At 36.4% G+C, this 19,436-nt stretch overlaps 1 protein-coding gene across 5 annotated transcripts in view; it reads left to right on the top strand.

Moving 5' to 3' along the window:
• The first annotated feature begins 1,411 nt into the window (after positions 1 to 1,411).
• The window catches only part of LOC105444504 (rho GTPase-activating protein 32-like), a 62,747-nt gene continuing 44,722 nt past the window's right edge, over positions 1,412 to 19,436 (top strand). For 2 of the 5 annotated variants that reach the window (XM_030978135.1, XM_030978131.1), the window contains exon 1: positions 1,413 to 2,388. In XM_030978135.1, coding sequence (XP_030833995.1) covers positions 2,246 to 2,388 — 143 coding nt within the window. In that variant the 5' untranslated portion in view covers positions 1,413 to 2,245. Of the gene's footprint in view, positions 2,389 to 8,864; positions 9,052 to 19,436 lie in introns of those variants that run through there. The other 3 variants (XM_030978132.1, XM_030978133.1, XM_030978134.1) reach the window with 3 other exon arrangements.

Below are 19,436 nucleotides of genomic sequence, written 5' to 3'. Positions count from 1 at the left end.
GATTTCCTGGTTGTCTTTCATAGATTGATCCTAACCTTCCAATACAGCTTGAAACAAATTCCAGTTTGCAAATTCCAGTTTGTCTTCTACCATTTTGTCTTCTACATTGGTTTGTGTCTTGTAATGATTGCCTTTTCTGAGTGCCAAAAAAAAATTGGTGTTTACTTTTACTTCTGTTATCTTCGTTTACTCTTTGAGATCTTTTTTGTTGTTGCCATATTCGTTAGTTTGCAGACTATGTTTCATTACGAACATGCAATGTGATTATAAATTTCTTAGTAATTGCATTTGTGTCATGAAGTTAAAAAAGGAGAGCTTTTAATTTTCTCTATGATGCTTTGTGTTGTCATTTTGATGAAGTCAGTTGTATGTAGGCGGTGTCAGACAGAGGCCAATTATCTAGAGAATAACTATCTAGATAATTCACTGTCTGTCATCAATAATCCAGCAAAAAATCCTGTGAAAAATCCTACAACGAAACAAGAACATTCTCTGCGGTGAATTTCTGTCTGTCACCTGGCTATCACCTACGTAAGTGAATTATCTAGATAGCCACTATCGTTAAGTAATTCAAGATTGATCAGGAAAATTGTGTCTGACACCACCTTGTATAATATATTTATTACTTCATCAGATGTTCATATCACAAGCGTGCAATGTACATGTACATAGGGGAAATATCTGCATCGTTTTGGTATCATGAAGTATGTCGTTATCAGCTCGAGATTGCCAAATAGCCCGCTATATCTGATTTGGTAAATAAGCTCGAAGTTACAAATGGCGTCTTCATCAGTTAGAGACTCGACCTCGAAACTCGAGCTCAAGAAATTGGCTCGAGATATTGTGCTCTGTGTTCGCGCATAGTGCGAGTCTTCAGGCTGGTGAACATGCAGCGGACAAGTAGCGGGATATTTTGCAAACTAGCCCAAGATATCTTGGGATATTCTCTCAACCAAATATCCCGCTAATTGCAACTGCGGGCTGATGGAGTCGCAAATTAGCTGGATAATTTGCGATCGGGATAGTATAAAATAGGGGGTTATTTGGCAACCTCGAGCTGATGGAGACAGGCCTATACTGAACCTTGGATGGAGTGGGCTCCCCATCTTGCCTTGCTCATGAACCCAGTGTTGTACAACCGTAGGTGTGAAGAACCAGCAGAATTATTGGAGCAGCAAATGATGATGCTGTGACGTGATGAAACTCCTCTCCAATTGCATTCCACACACATCGGCCACATCCTTATAATTATAGAAGAGATGCTGATGACAATGTTTATTTTCCCTGACTGTTAAGAAAGCAAGTATGCTCAAGCATGCTTAGCTGATAAGCAGCATTTCATGGGCTTTTGCTTGAAGATCTTCTTCGACGACCAAGTGTATTGGATGCATACTGGGAGGAAATTTAAATTTAATTTCTATTTTGAGTGGAACAGAGGCAGTGGACTGAAGAAATTGACATTTTTAGATTTACAGGAGATGTAGATAATGATGTTTACTTGTATTTTGCCGGACTGTTAAGAAAGCAATTAAGAAAGGATGCGCAAGCATGCTCCGCTAATGCAGCATCAGAATATTGCTTTGAATTTATCTTCTGCAGTCCTGATGGCCTCTTGGCTGTGCACTAGGAAGAAATACAAGTCTTGTTTTGAATGGAGCAAAAGCATTGAACTGAAAAAGTTGAATTTCTTAAGGAGGTTTTAAGTGTTTTTATCCCTTGGAGCTATTTCTGTGTTCAATGAAGATAAACATCTTCTATAAATCCAACTTTGTTCGGTGGCTCAGAGTTGCATGAGCTTATGTTCACCTTTACTGCAAATCGAGGCCTAGTTTTATTTGTAGGAGAATTCTGCTGCAATCGATGTTCGGATCGCAAGACAAGATTTCCAGGTTTTCCACTTCTTCTGCATGCCTTTGATCATGGACCTACAAAGTACTTACAAAGGTTTAGACGGAAATAGGCCTTTGTATTATTTTTGTAGGCAAATGATCCACACGATTGCTTTCTTTTTAATTTAAAAAAATTGTGTGACATCATTCTTTTGGTTCACCATCTGAATATTTGGTTGATATGTCTTCATTCAAGGATTTATATATTTTGCTCTGATTGGAACATAATTCATCTCAACTTGAAAACGCATTTCTCCTAAAGGAAATATCAGAACATTGATGTAATTGGATACATTTTATGACATGACATGACGTACAGCAAACTTTTTAAAACTAAAACCTGAGGAAAAAGGATCATGGACACGATGTTTCGTTGGCGTAGCAACACATGTGGATGCGAAAAGGACTTAAATCACATAAGCAGACAACGGGAATTTTTGAAAGCACGCCAGGAGCTGCGTAACGACGGTATTGGACCGATCCGTAGAGCATTCACATGGTAAGTTTCAAAAGCTTATGATTAACCGGGAGCTCATGTTGCAAACATTATGTTGTTGTTTTTTTCTGTATTTTTATTGGGTTTTAAATAAATACAATTCCCCATTGTCATAATCACAACAATAATTACTCTCTGTTCAAGCATTTGTCAGAATGTATTTCGTTGTGAGGAGTATTCATCACATTACATGATCAACAATCTGACATCCTTGCGGCAAATTTAAATGTTTTGCTTGAAATAACCAAAACAAAAATTGTTCTAAAAAATCAGCTGATTGAGGTACGCCAGTGATCGATATTTGGCAGTTTTAACCTTTGATGGTTTTACAACGTGCTATCATTGGAGTGGTCTTGGCCTTTAAAGATTGATGAACATCCCCATTTTCATAATCACAACATTCATTACTCTCTGTTCAAGGGTTTGGAGTACAATTTGACACCCACTTAATGCAGTCTTCTTGCTCTTGTTGGTTTCGCTTTAATACATGTAAGCCAATGCACATACAGTTAATCAGTAAATCATTCATTCCATAACCAAGTTTTGTCATTTTTTAAGTACATGTATGTGAACATTTTGTTTGCCCCGATTTAAGTTTCTGGAGAATGTGACACATTAAAGCTCATCTTAAAGTATTCAACAAAGGCCCTACATGTAATTAAACCAGTCCATGTTTCATTTGATAATTTAAAAAAAAACACCCATACAAAAATCATTCATGGATTATGAATAATTCAGATATTATTCAGTATATGTTTTCCTGTTTGTGAAAGCAGTATATTACAAGAACATGTTTGTTGGCTTGTATGCTGACTGTTAAATATGTCAAGAAATCATACTTTTGAGGAGCAGTGAGGAGCAGCATAACACCAGTATAAATGAATAATTCTTTCAACAATTAAGAACAAATAAAATTGAAACACATTTTCATATCCCCTCCTCAACCTTTTGTTTTTGGAGGGGGAGAGGGAGGTTTTACCTCCCTTTTACTCTTATTTAATTTGTTATTGAATGAAAAAAAGAAGAATGTGAAGATTTTTAAACTATGAGGTTAATAAACAAAAGTGAATATTGCATAATTTGTTCCGAGCCTCTGTAGTGCATTTACAAATCAAATGGCATTACAAAATATAGGTTGATATTGACTCAATAACTTTTGTTGAGTTTGCACAAAAAAATAAAATAACATGGAACCTCCTCCTACTTTTCAAGGAGAAAGTTCTGTAGCCTGGTGTATTCCCTACTATTTTACTATAGTACATCATTTGTGTCTGATTGGTTCTCTTTCTTTGCTTTGTTGTGATAACACTGCTGACTCAAAGTAAAACAAAAATAGAATTTAGAAAGCGTAATATTTCCTTTTTGAGAAGTGCATTGCCATCGAGATGATCTCACAGATTAGGGCCGTGCTAGGACAGCCTTGCCAAGATCTACAGAGCAAGATGTTGTGTCATTGTCCATCAAAAGTATGTTTACATCAGTTTAACTCATTCAGACTAGCACAATTTATTGTATAGCTACCGGTATGTATATGATAATGGTATAGATTCATGTACTTGTGCATACATAATACGCTTAAGTAATTTGTTTTTAGTCTCAACACCATACAATGTAATGTCGTACCATGAATGGATGTTGAGCTTCATTTCAAACAAAAAAATTGATAAAGAATCTGGTTCCAATTGTAATGTGAATGATGTATCTTATGAAAACCATATACCGGTATCTACATGTACATGTACATGTAGTTAGGACTTACTTGCATCGTGAGTGCTCACTGATGATCGGCCAGCAGTTATTGAGGCTGATTTTATACACAACTGACCTCTTCTTCTTTTTTCTTATAAGCTTTTTAATGTACTACATACATGTATACATGTATGTACACCACTTTCACTATACAATAATTCTTTATGCCATATTTCCTTATACGAGTTACGCACAAATTTCTTGTTGTGCGAATAGGGCAAGAGGCTCTTACATGTACATGTATATACCAAGCAGCGCTTTAGATGACGTTTCATTGCATGATGAATATGTGTATTGGCTAGATGAAAGTTCAAGTGCATAATTGTATTATGATCAATATTAATTCGCATGTGAAACTATATTACACTGCATTTCATCTCCATGTACATGTTGCTTCTGTGAAACAGGAAGTTGATGTTAAACTGCACAATAAACCTGAAGGTTTGGGATACATGTTGCTGTGTAGAGCCCCCCCCCCCCCCCTCTCACACTCACACACACACACATACATTTTTATATCCCCCTTAGAAAGTGATCCTCTGCTAACCATGACCATATATTGCTACATTTTTTATTTCAAACTTTTGAACATGTGTTTCAAAGTCTAGACTATAGTGGTCACACCTTGAAGTTCAAGTTCAATGTAAATGACATGTGACTGGTATGACCCTACACCCGGTCTATCCAGTCTTATCCACTATTGATAGTCTACTTTGGCAGACCCTATGCTCCGTAAATCATGAAACGTTGGATCGCCAGTCAAGTGGCAATATTTCAAAATAAGATATTCATCAATTGTTAGACAGCACTCCAAGGGAGCTGGTATTAAGTGAAGCATTGATGAAAGGTGATTGCGCTCAGGTCATTAATTTGCTACCCTAAACAGGGCACAAAACAACTTTGAATGAAAATGGACCTTAAATAAAAAATTAAAAAAACATTTACTGACAGTTCATGTAGTAAACCTTGATTCTTCTTCTTCTTCTTCCAGTATAGTACAGTCCGCCGTTGGCGTATTATCGTACCTTGTGCTTGTTAAGTGTCTGATTGCAACAGACTAGTAAAGTTTGTTGTAAAAGTGGTACAAGCTATTAAAACTTGCATAATATTAGAAAAGAACATTTTTCATAAAATATAGATTTTCATATTAATGATGTTTTGATCATCACCATGATGATTTTGCTTTATTCTTTGTTTGATATTTGAACAAGCTCTGCTTCTAGTTATTTTCCTCTTTTCTTAAGCCATTTCTATTATACTTGTCGTTTCATCGTATATTTTTGGTACTTATTCATTGTATTATGTTTTGCATGAGAAATAAAATCATTTGAATTGAAATACTGAGAATATTTTAATTCAGTGACTGAAATATGAAACTAGATCAGCCCAATGTCAAGCGAAGGCTGGAAAACTCATAATGCTGAGCACTATGATCCCATGAACCCAGCACTCCTAAAACCCAGTAGGGTGGACACATGTAGGGGCTAGCTTGATGGCCTCCACTGTACTCCAACCACCGCATGAGATCCCCCTGATCGGCGATATGCATATTAAATGATATCCTGGTGGTTGAAATACATGTGATTGCGCTTCCTGCCTTTCGACGAGTCAAGTTTGAGGTGTCTCTGTGCAGTGGGTCGCAACCTCATAGCATGTATTTGTGGATATAAGGGATTATTCAATTTGCAGAACAAGCCATGTTTGTGGATTGTTGACGGCTAAAATATGAGGAAACATGAATTGCGTCTCTTCGAAATTGTCAGTTGTTTACTACTCATAGATGCTATAGATGTCGTGCCTGTAGGGAATGATCATGCTTTAGAATTAATGAGTTTTGTGGGAAGCATGAATTGATGGAAAGCAGGGAATCGTTTTCAAGTAGCTCATAAATTCTAACACTCACAACTAATCTTGATCGATACCAGTTGATAGTTCTCCCTTTCAAAAGCAAATGATGAGATGGTAATGCGACACACGATACGCTGAACCTTCTTCTGTGCAGTCGACTTTGATTTCTTCTTTTAATAAACGATGGATGCTAAAGTCTATCATCTAGACCACGGTCATTGATCGTTTCCTGGAGGTCTCCTAAAAGTGGAAACATCAACGCACTGGGATCACATCTGGATGCAGGAAAAAGGATGCCAAGAACAAAATTGCAGCATTAACCAGCCTGGACAACTTGAATTTTTTAATGAAACTGTATCTGATCCACCTACTTCTTATGTTCTCCCAGCAATGAGGCTAATTCGTCTTAAACAGCTCTGAAAGGGAAAAAATAACTCTCCATCTATAGCCAAGCATCCTTCATTCACCTACAAACATGTTTGTATTTTGACTCTGTTTCCTAGGACTAGGTTTCAGCTGAGGAAATTTTTGTGGCAGGGATATCCGGCTAGCGATGGATAAATCAAGTTAAGTTTGATATCATACGTGAACCCCTCGTACGTGAGGACTTCAGACATATCCTGAATAGTTTCTATGCAGGATCATAGATTTGACTCTTGGTCACCGACACTGTAGGATAGTTGAGAGAAACTGTAGATGGGTTTGAGAGAACAAGCTTTCACCAGGTTTGGTTTGAGTCACCGAAGTCTTGATGAACTTTGGAAAGGTTTCGTCAAAATTCTTGATCATGTCTAGAATCAACTGTTTTGCCGAGAGAGGATGTCATCGAGTCGAGATGTTATTGCAGCATGCTTTTCTCCGATAGCTGATATTTCCAGCTCACATGATTCGCGGTAATTTCAGCCCAGCCCTTTTGCAGTGGCTTCAACGCAAGGAGCATATACTGTAGAGACATGCATGGTCAAGGATCGACTTGGAAATACTGTGTTCCTGGCCATTCCTCATTCAAGCTATCTGTATTTCTCAAGTTAATCGAAACAAGGAGTTGAGAGTATTCATCTAAATAAAACTAATTATGAGGATACACTTAATTATGCTGTGAAACCAATGATTTTGATCTTATCGACACAACTGGGTCTTAATTTGGTCAGCTTTATAGCCTTCTAAACTATACCACTGGCTAATTAACTATCCTGTATTAGTGACTTTCTTTCATGAAAATGTCATCAGAACAACCACTGGGACTTTTGAAAGTCCTTCTTTGCTTGTGAATTGCATGCTTGCAAATGCTCTGGTCATAAAGTAATTATCTAAAGGATTAATACATTAATCACCAGCTGTTGGCTTAATGTGTTTTGTGTACACATCTAGCGCAAAGGACACTGGTATTGAGATTGAGCGATTGACATTGAAACCTTTATTGTTGCTGAGATGAGGCGGTGTATTGCGCAAATATTGACATGATAAATGATGAGTGTTTTGACATTGATACCATCACGGAGAACTATTGTAAAAAAGGAGGGTACGGACAGTACGTGCACTTGTAACTCCAGAAATCATTGTGTTGAGTTCTATTCCACAACCTCCAGGAGCAGAAAGTACTGAAGATGCTGCTTCCTCAACAAAACTTGGCCTCAAAGATTCAAAAGTAGGACACCAACAAGTGGAGATTGGACTTCATACACTGAATAGAAACAAGCTTTAGATCCTACACCAAGCAATATGCTTCGCTTTTGAGATCAAAAGAAACTCGTCAGCGGCAACAAAGAGGTTGAGGCTAGAATACACCGTAGATATTGACTACAAATTGTGTATTTTGTCTAGATGTTTGGAATACCATGGATTATTAATTTTCAAGAAACCTGTTTCTTCAACACTTCTTGGATCTGTATTGTCAAGGAACATGTGTACTGGTTGGTACCTGCAGTGTGTAATAAACTTGTTTGGAGTCCCATTAGTGTTTGATTCGGACTGTATAATTGGACATCATCCCAATCTGCATACATTTTCTTCCATTAAATGCCTTCTCTGATAAAGCCCTAATAGAGATTAGCAATAATACCCGATTGGGTGCCCCCATGTACGGGGTAATCAAGTGACAACCTATGAATACAATTATTGCATCACAGCGTAAAATCCAATCTTCATTACCACTACAATGGTCATGGGTATTCCAGATTATTAGACAGTCGCTGCTGGAATGATTAGGTAACACCAATTCAGGATTCTAAAAATCGTTGGAATTAATTTATCATCTGTGAAAGCTGTATAGCTTGTTTAAGGCAGTAGACATTTTGCGGTCTATTTTGGAACCTTATGAAGGAAGTGAAGATCAAAGTTCCCACTTTTTATCAGACTGGAACCAGGTATCAGGGTTCAAGGATACAAGTGTCGCTTGTCTTCCTATTTTAGAACTTTGGCAACATTTTTTAATGCACAAGATTCAAACTCGAGGATCAATTGGAAGACTTACAGGGACATCAACATTTTGGCACCAACTATACAACTTAGGTTGTTGGATCACCACATGAATCGTCAGAGTGAATGTTCAACATTGATACGCTGTCAAGGATTTTAACGTGTGGAGCATTTTCTGCTCTTTATCTTTAATATAGATCACTGAAGAGAGACAAATTGATGATCATTTTGGAAGAATAAGTTGAGGGTGTTCATATCTTGGCAGTGAATATTTTAAGAGGTGCCATAACAGAGATTAATTGGCAGGGAGAATCTAATGTACATGCACGATGTTCTATATCTGTTACGCAGACAAGATTTACGCAGATTTTAGGGCTTCAAACTCGACTTTTGTTTAGAGATAGCTGGAAATTACAATTGGAATAGACAGCTGCCAGGCGTAGACTACAAATAATTGCTGAGAAATATGCAGGATCATTGCGGGTCTTTTGATGCAATTGCAGATCTGTCTATTATGCCAAACACCTTTCACTTGCTGTACATGTAGTAGGATTTGAGACTTGAAGGGTTAACGATGGCGCAGCGGTCTATGTTGAAGAAGATTGGTGAGATGGAGAGACAGAGGTGTATGTCATGGAGTGGTGCACCTGGGTGAGTAACCAAGTGTAGTCATCCTATGGCAAGACAGTTGGCCTGTCTTCATCAGCTCCAGATTGCCAAATATCCCGCTATTTGAACTATCCCGATCGCAAATTATCCAGTTAATTTGCGTCTTCATTAGCCAGAAGTTGCAATTAGCAGGATATTTGGTTGAGATAATCATCCCAAGATATCTTGGGCTAGTTTGCAAAATATCCCGCTATTTGGCGGGTGCACTATGCGCGAAGGCTGAGCAAAATTTCAACCAGTTTCAAGTTTTGAGGTCAAGTCTCGAGCTGATTAAGATGTGATTTGTAACTTCAGGATTATTTCCCAAATCAGAAATAGCGGGCTATTTGGTAATCTCGAGCTGATGAGGACAGGCCTATTGTACATGTATAGCCATCCTATGGCAAGACAATAATATACATTTGCCGCTCTCCACCCAGGTGAAGTCAAGGGTGCCAGTAGGAATTAGTTCCTTGATATGCTAGAGAGTTGTAATAGCAGCCATGCTAAAGCTGGGTATTAAACATTGAATCCACTGGAGTATCAAGTGTGACAGACATGAGCGCTATTCAAGAACCCACTATTATTATTATTTACCTGTGTTAAAGGTAAAGACCAGTTATGGTCATGCGATTGCATTGTGAAAGAAACGTTGTGGAATCGATCAGAAAAGGTTGATCATCTAGCATCTAGCATCTGCAAGGTTCTAGATTCATCAAAATGATAAGAAATTTGGCCCATTCTTCGTAAAGTTACAAGCACTTTACACAGAAAGACGTATATGGGACTACCCTATATCTCTCACAGACCATGAGAGAAACAAATTTACCAAATATATGAATTAGTAGGCAGTTTCCCCGGCAAATTTGTTATCATCATGTATTAGTCAAAACATATTCTTTCACATGATTGGTAATGAGAGCTTCCATTTCATTTTTTGAAATTGGGGCGTTTCCAATACTGGTCTTTACCTTTAAGTCTTAACAGTCTTGGAGATAAGAGTGATGGGTGGAGGCCTGGGGGAGGGGGCACAGAAGGCACATGGCCCTTGAAGCTGTGACCCCACCCCCACTCCCTTTCAACATGGCTCAAATTATTTTTCCTTGAAGCCAATTCGATAACTTGTTATTATTGTTTGCTTGTAAGAGAGTTTTCTTAAAGAAATTCTTTTTAGACAAATTTGGCAAACATTGTATTTTTATTTCCAGCGTATAAGGTAGTTTTTAAATGACTCACAGCATTTTCACATATATAATTACATGTATGAGCCTCATCGTTTAAATATAGAAGGTTATAAAACAAGGCCTCCCAGGAAATAGGAAGTTGAAGGGCACATACGATACACATAGAGTGATTGTTATAACATGAGCATTTGCGTTTACTTAATTTTTCAATTGCCTTGAAGAAGAGCGGGTATGGATGGAATATTCAATTCAAGTTTATCAGCACATTTGGTTATAACAAAAATTAAAAATACAATCAACATGTGTAAATAAAATAAAGATCAAAAGAAACATGTACTACTCATAATGTGGTGGGAATAACAAAGGCCAGCAGGCCTTTAATTCTCAGACTAAATAAAATGATATTGTCTATTTGGAGCCTGGAGGGGATTAACTCATAGACTGTAATATAGAGTTATTGCCTTTTTGACTCTCAACAGATGATACTTTTAACTAGTAAAATGGTAACAAATATATTGGATCAGGGTTATATTTGATACATGTAGATAACAATTACTGCCATGTACATGTATGTTGTCTGTTTGTGGCAAGAAGGGCGTTATTACTGAATCCTCTGTTGAGTTCATGTATATATATTATCATGAGTTATCACCTTCTCACTCCAAAACAGATGATTTTCTCTGCTTAGAGCCATAAGTGGGTTAACCTGATGTAAGAGTGTGAAAGTAAATGCCCTGCTTGGTCTCGGCACACCAATCAAATTGCTCCAGCTTTGAATCGGTTGTTCACAATATCCTCGGTCTTACAGCTTAAATAGATCCATTCAAATTAACCCTTCACAAATTCGTGCCAGGAACGAATTAGGGAATTGGGGCTTGATGGCAAATATCTCCCGTATTTCATTACCGCCTCGTTAATCTGTTGGAGACAGATAGCGGGCGCAGAACTCGCCCTATTGGCAGTGATCCTCCCCCTCCCTAACCCCCATCCCGGCTTTATGTCTGTCAGTGATTGCCCTCCCACGTGACATGCTAGCTTCCTAGCAAAGTCAGAGGATAGTTAGAAAAAAGAGAGAAAAATAGGGTGTCAAATTAAATCCATGATGCTCCTCTAATAAGAAAGATCATTGATTCGAAGATGGGTGGTAGATTTGTACAGCTATTTGGAGGAATTAAGGGAAGTCCTCCTTGAGGAATCTGCCTGTTTTGTGTGGGAGACTCTTCACTAATCCCTCACTCCTTGTAGTCCTGGAACGCGCGCGCTTCAAGGCTCAGGATACGAAGCAGCGATCTTCGATCATTTGCCTTGGTGAAGACATCTTATTGTTACAGGAACAGAGATGACTTCAGAGATATTGTATTAGTTGAGAATGTGTTAAGAATGGCTACAACCTAGGAGTGACTTGTGATTATTTCATTTGAAACTTTTGACTTATTGTTACAGGAACAGCGATGACTTCAGACTTCAGAGATATTGCATTGGTTGAGAATGTGTTAGGAAAGGCTATAATTTACCCAGAAGTGACTAGTTATTATTTCATTTGAAACTTTTGAACTTAAGTGACTTTCTGGAAGAAACTTTGTCTGGTGTTCTTTTCTTGTGGCATGTGTATTTATTGGAAATCTGTGCATTGATTATTTTCTTCAATAGACTTCATTGGATTTCACATACTTTACATTATTTGTCCCTCTTCAAAAATTTGTTCCTGAAATTATGATTAAGCTTGTTTCTAGGATGCATTGACGTACATGATGACACATCGCTCAAGGACTGACAACAACAAAAGAATACATCAAACATATCTTGTAAAGAAATCTGTATGAAATGTTTTGGTGAAGGCCTCCCCCAAACTTCATTGCTGTTGCCCGTTTCCACTCGTGGAAATTGAGGATAACGAGTCTGAGGCTATCATAGGCATATAAAGTGAATCTTTTCAGGATTTGTCCAAGACATCGCTTTTATTTTCACAGCATGTATGTATGGATCGCCTGTTGCTATTTATGGACAAAAAGGATCTGATAGACGAAGACAAACAAAATCACATTTGTTCAAAGACATCATGATCATACGCACTTGAACTTTCTTTTCTTGAAACAAATTTTCATGAACCCCTTTTTTGTGATTTTGAGCCAAGAATATTCACAGCATTCATTTTTTTCTTCTGCTTGATATTACTCAAGGTGAACATGAAACTATTTATGGATTTCTAAGATATCAGCAGGGCTGGCCAAGTACGCAAGGCTTAGAATTGCATTTTGCAAACCCTCATTACCAAATGAAGTCGTATTCAATCAGGATATCATTTTCAGGAATTTGGGAGATCAATATTTCCTTGGGATACATGAAGTCACTGGATGCATAACCATTTCAAGGAGAACTTCAAGTATATTTATTTTATAAAGGTCAGGAAGTGTTCTTGGCTGTTCTTCAAACATCCCAAATTATTCATCCTGGATTATAATGACGTTGATTTGTTTAAATCAATGAAAATGCCTTGGATCTATGATCTGACCCTGCAATTCTTGAGACATACTAACAGTCCTGTTGAAATCGTGTTAGCATTGTTCAATCAACTTTTGTATTGATCAATTTTGCTAAATTTAAGGTACAAACATAAACAGACGTATAATACAAATTTGTGGATTTATGAACTTGTGATATATAGCAGACAGATTTACTTGAAAACAGGCTTGAACCTTTTCGAGCATGCTAGTACCAGATTAGTAGTCTTCAAGCTACATAGATTTACATCTGCATCACTGAAGACATCACCACAATCACCACCATCATTGATGTCTTTTTCTCCAGGTTACATATCACTAATCAGTGCTGCTCAAAGGATAAATCAGTCATTAATTAGACCAAACATTAAAAGATATGCAAACAGTGCCCTTTTGATGGTCTAAGCATTGTTCCACCAACCTCTTTTTATCACTTGTACTTCATTGAAGAGACTGTTTACAGCAATCAACTGTTAACAATTTGTGGTGTCAATTTGTGGATCATTAACTTATGAGTTCAAGTGAAAATTAGGATGCCAGCTTGAACCTCACTGTAGTGCTGGTGTTTTCTCATTGAAGTACATTATCGTCTTCAGCACATTAGAATCAACCATATTTTCATAGATTAATAACAGTTTTCAAGCAACAGGATCTAAGCAATATTGTGTACCACTACCAGTGGTGACTAAAAAACTTGTATAGATCCTGTTAGTCTACTGTTGATGTTAAATTATTGAAATGGCGCCTACTACTAAATTTGTGCAGAAGAGAGCGATTGTTAAAAGGAGATACTACTATTCAAAAAGATATATTGGGTAAGTTAAAATAATCTAGACTGCATTAATTTCCAGTTGGAAAAAACCTCAATTTAAAGTTTCTTCCCATGATATGGAAATATCAAGAAAAGTAATTGACTATTCACCTATTGACAATATGACTTCTTTTTGGTTGTTGTAAATTTACATTTTCATACGGTTTTTGCGTACTTTTCAAGTGTTTAGACATACAGAGAGTCACAAAAACCTCACTATTTGCCATATCATCAGTGTTGGCAAAATGCATGAATTTGACATTAACATTTGGTTGATGTTTGATGAGACTGTCTGCTTTGATATAAATTTTGGCATGTAATAGCATAAATCAGGCCAATAAATTCACCTTCGACCATTATCTGCTGGCAAAAGGGGTACATTTTTTTCTACATTTATGTTGTATTCCTTTATTTTTATTCAAATTTATCTCTTTTTTTAAATATTGCTTGTCATGCATTGTATAGAACTTGAATGTGAAGTAGATACAAAACAAATTAGGCACACTGTAAATTTCATGTTAATATTCTTTTCATAAATTTGTCGCTGTTTTTACGAAGTGACGGTAGTGAAAAAAAATTGCATTCACTTTGCGTTACGATTTTCCTCACTACCGTCACTTCGTGAAAACAAGGACGAATTGATCATATTGATGCATATCAACTAGGGCAACTGTCGTTATTCTTTGTATGTTTTTGTTTTTCAATGGGCAATAGCAATACATTTGCATGTTCCATTTTGCAGCTTTCGAGAAATCGGTCAATATTTTGTTGGCAGGAAAGGGATTTCCAAATGCCTCTTACATCATCACCTCAGATTAACTCTTTGTTTGCTTTGTTCGCCGATTTGCACGGACGTAGGCGTGCCAACTTCGCATTTTTGCACAGATGTATACGAGTCAATTAGACATTCATAATACCGCTCGCAGTGTGTAGCCACGCGTTGCGTTTACTATTGTTTACATTGTATACATCGCACACTTTCCGGTAAACTGTTTTTCTTCATAGTGTTACATTCGAAATTACCGTGTATTTAGCGGTTTTCTTTGGATTTTTTTTACTGATGTTACGATGGCACCTGCTGGAAAACGTCAACGTGTGTTTAGTGTAGAGGAGGCTCGAGATCTTGTTACTATGGAAGCATGGAGCATGGACTCTGATTCCGACGAATCGAGCAGTGACGAAGACTCTAGTGATAAAAGTGTTCCCTGAGAGTAGACTGATAGAATAAGAATGAATAAAAATTAATGAAAGAGCTAGAGATGACAGCAAGAAAGAGAGTAGACTGATAGAATAAGAATGAATAAAAAAAAATGAAAGAAGGAGATAGAGATGACAGCAAGAAAGAGAGTAGACAGTGATAGAATAAGAATGAATAAAAATAATGAAAGAAAGAGATAGAGATGACAGCAAGAAAGAGAGTAGACTGATAGAATAAGAATGAATAAAAATTAATGAAAGAGCTAGAGATGACAGCAAAAAAGAGAGTAGACAGTGATAGAATAAGAATGAATAAAACTAATGAAAGAAAGATGTATCCTGTCTTGCCGTCATCTTTATATCTTTCTTTTATTATCTTTATTCATTCTTATGCTATCAGTGTTTACTCTCTTTCTTTCCGTCATCTCTATCTTATTATTATTATCATTTTCCTATCTATATGTACCCTATGTCTTGCCGTCATCTGTATATCTTTTTCTTATTATCTTTATTCATTATTATGCTATGAGTGTAATACTCTCTTTCTTGCCGTCATCTCTATCTCATTATTATTATCATTTTCCTATCTATATGTACCCTATGTCTTGCCGTCATCTCTATATCTTTCTCTTATTATCTTTATTCATTCTTATGCTATCAGTGTTTACTCTCTTTCTTTCCGTCATCTCTATCTTATTATTATTATCATTTTCCTATCTATAATTATGTACCCTATGTCTTGCCGTCATCTCTATATCTTTCTCTTATTATCTTTATTCATTCTTATGCTATCAGTGTTTACTCTCTTTCTTGCCGTCATCTCTATCTTATTATTATTATCATTTTCCTATCTATATGTACCCTATGTCTTGCCGTCATCTGTATATCTTTCTCTTATTATCTTTATTCATTCTTATGCTATCAGTGTTTACTCTCTTTCTTGCCGTCATCTCTATCTTATTATTATTATTATTTTCCTATCAATATGTATCCTATGTCTTGCCGTCATCTCTATATATTTCTCTTATTATCTTTATTCATTCTTGTGCTATCAGTGTTTACTCTCTTTCTTTCCGTCATCTCTATCTTTTTATTATTATCATTTTCCTATCTATATGTACCCTATGTCTTGCCGTCATCTCTATATCTTTCTCTTATTATCTTTATTCATTCTTATGCTATCAGTGTTTACTCTCTTTCTTTCTGTCATCTCTATCTTATTATTATTATCATTTTCCTATCTATATGTACCCTATGTCTTGCCGTCATCTCTATATCTTTCTCTTATTATCTTTATTCATTCTTATGCTATCAGTGTTTACTCTCTTTCTTTCCGTCATCTCTATCTCATTATTATTGTTATTTTCGTATCAATATGTATCCTGTCTTGCCGTCATCTTTATCTCTTTCTCTTATAATCTTTATTCACAGTAAAGTCCTTTCATTTCATATCACTATTTCTCTCTCATAATGTCTCTCACGTCCGTTCTCCATATTTTATTCATTGCATACTCCACTCGTCAATCATTTCTGATAATAAGCTCTCTCACAATAAAGTAAATGGAAAACAATGCAATATAGTTTATATTTTAAGATTGATTCATTCTTTCTTTGTATATCTATGGCTGTGATAAATGTACTTGAAATCAATTTTATTGAGGGGTAAAGAAGGTGAGAGAACAGATGCGGTGAACATTCATAATGAGACAATTCAATAAGATGCTGATTATGTCATGTATATCACATATAATATATTATGCCTATACCATTTTTACATGCTCATACCAGTGGGCAAAATCAATAACATTCTCTTATTTCTTATTGACTTATCATGGCACAACAAAGAAAAACATCCCCACGACGTCCCTTTTCATGCCCCGCTAAACCGGACATTGACAATAACCTGGGGTAATAGGGATTTCAATGGGCAGATTAGCCCATTGTCAAGGGTGGCTGAGCGGGGTACTTTCAAGTCTCTCCCTATTGAACTTCTTTTCTTCAACAACCTAAATACTAACCTTCTGAATTGTTAGAATACTTGAGCAAGGTATGTAAAGAAAGGTAAGAAGTCCACCTTTCTAATAGATTCGATTTGAAGATGTCTTATCATTGCTAAATAAGAAATTCTAGAGGGATAAAAAACTGCCGTAAATAAGAAAAATTAAACATTATATAATTATGATTATTATAAAAATGATAATTCAAAATATAACAAATGACGGTTCATCGAAAAGCACGTTTTCCGGTCTACAACTTTGCTGCACAATATTTTTCATCATGATCATCCAGTGAAGAGTTATAGCCTCTTGATTCAGCAGAGTCAATAAAGATTCCCTCGAAATGTGTGACCCTAAAAGAATGTGGCACAGGGGGGTTTTTTAAGTGGCGCATAAAGAGTTAAAGCTTCCTCTATAACATTGAATTGAATCAATCAATAGAATACAGGCCCTTATCACATGCCTTAACTAGTATGGAGGCACCAGTGATCCCTTCATTGGGAACCGTTTTCACGCAGCTGCTAAGGGCAGTGAGGGGGCATGCAGTAACCAGACCCTCGATGCAGGGCGGAGCCAGAACTTGTGATGATGTGTGGCTCGTGCAAAGTGCCCCCTGAGTATAAAGAGATGAAATGTTCAATTTTCATTTCGCAGTTTTATTTGTGGGTCGATATGGATTGAAAGTCACAGTAATATGATTGATTGTGAATATAAAACATGAAACTATAGCTCAAGAAGATGAATGTTTATTGATGAGAAAGTAGGAATAGACCAGTTTATTAACATATTCAAATATGAATATGTTAGTAAACTGGTCTATATCCATAATATGGATGTTTCTTTCACGGGGACCTAGCGACGAGGTATGTCGGACAAGCCTCATGCAAGCTTTCAAATTGTCAAGAGCAACCTTTGCTTAAAAAGTATGCTTAAAATTTAATTATGTCAGTAAACTGTTCTACTAAGAAAAATGGTCCCTTTTGTACTTTATAAAGAAAGGTGTGGCAGGCTGCAAGCCAACTCACTCATAGTTTTTTGGTTCAGATTCACACAATAATAAACAGATATTTTTACCTTTTTAATGTTTTAGATGTGACATACAGTGTATACCAACTTGATGGGATTACTGCTAGATCACAATTTTTTAAAACAAATTTAGTAGTATCTTATTGACTGTGTGCAAGACATCAAGTGTATCATCACACGTCATGTGGCAAAACTTATTAACATTAAAAGATGACAAGACATGAGTGCATGTACCCTCAGGCCTCACCCTACCCCTCCAACAGTAATCGAATGTCAAGTAGATAGTACATACAGTATTGAGGGGTCAGTGACACAAAGACGTAACTCCATTTTGAGAAAAAGTGGTTTAAAGATAGAGGTCCACTTGGGCCTTAAGGAGATAAAGGTCCACTTGAGCCTTAAGGAGTTAACGGTAACTCATTGTTTTACTAGCCATTGACGTCAGTGGGATGTTGGATGGAGTTAGGTCTTTGTGTTTCCTGGAAAGCCCACATTTTCCTGAACATTTTGATATCAAATACTAATTTTTGCAAAATACGGACTTTCGTCTTTGTGTCACTGAACCCTCGATATATGCAGGAATGAAAAAGTAAGCCATTATAATAAACATAAGACCACATTTTCATGAAATATGAGGAGGAATACAGCACTGATGTTCATATTTCCCTCTGATTCAAAAATAACTTCTTAATTTAGGATTCCTTACCCGTGACGTAAAAAATAGCAATGACTTTGCTGAGCGGCAAATTGGCAATGCCTAAAGAGACTTGGATAGAATTATGTTATTATTACTTGGATAAATACTGTTACAGCGTATAATCAGTATTCTAAATTTGTAGCGGCATCTTGGCAATTCAAATTTCCCATGTTGAAATGTCTCAGGCTCTTATGGGTCCCATTCGAGGACCTATGGCAAATACATTGCTTGATATCAGCCTATTTTGAGAAAGCTGAGATCAAAAGACTAGAAATTTCTTCCTTTTTTCATTAGTTTTGCAGAATGCTTTTTACTATGTTTGGCACACGATATGGACAATAGTTGAAAGAGTAAACAGGGAAATTGATTTTGTGCTTTTTCAATATTCTTGAAGGAACATAAGATATTGCTATTGTTACATTTAACATTGTCCCCCTTTATTTTAACTTGTGATTATAGGGGAAAACAAAACCTGTTGAAAGAAAATCTAAATACTTTTGTAACTTGCCATAATGTGATGCAAAAAAAGACATGAAGCAGCAACCTTTCCATCATGATACACCTCTTGAAGTACAGGTATATTCAAACACTAATCATAACTTACTTAAGAAATGTACCCATTGTATTGTGATATACTCTATTTACATTTGTAAGCATTTAGTCTTTCATCATTGAATAGAAAATGCTCTCTACAGAATTTGTATCCTCCAAACAATAAATGGTGATTGAATAAATAAATAGAGCTGCATTTTCTATTCAATGATGAAAGAGTAAATGCAGATCTATTTATTTATTCAATCACCATTTATCATTGAATGATACACATTCCGTATAGAGATTTGTATGGAGGTTGTGAAGATCCTTGTCGCAATGGGGCGTATAGTATGGAGGTGATGTTCAATCAGGGTTCAATAATGAAGCTGTACTCTCAGTATAACTCTCAGTCTCCACACATTCTGAATAGGAGCTCCTTTT

The sequence above is a fragment of the Strongylocentrotus purpuratus genome, unplaced genomic scaffold (genome assembly GCF_000002235.5).
Source record: "Strongylocentrotus purpuratus isolate Spur 01 unplaced genomic scaffold, Spur_5.0 spur5_scaffold_1, whole genome shotgun sequence".
Taxonomy (NCBI): Eukaryota; Metazoa; Echinodermata; class Echinoidea; order Camarodonta; family Strongylocentrotidae; genus Strongylocentrotus; species Strongylocentrotus purpuratus.
Note: the sequence above shows the minus strand (reverse complement) of the source record. Positions and strands in the feature narration are given on the sequence as shown.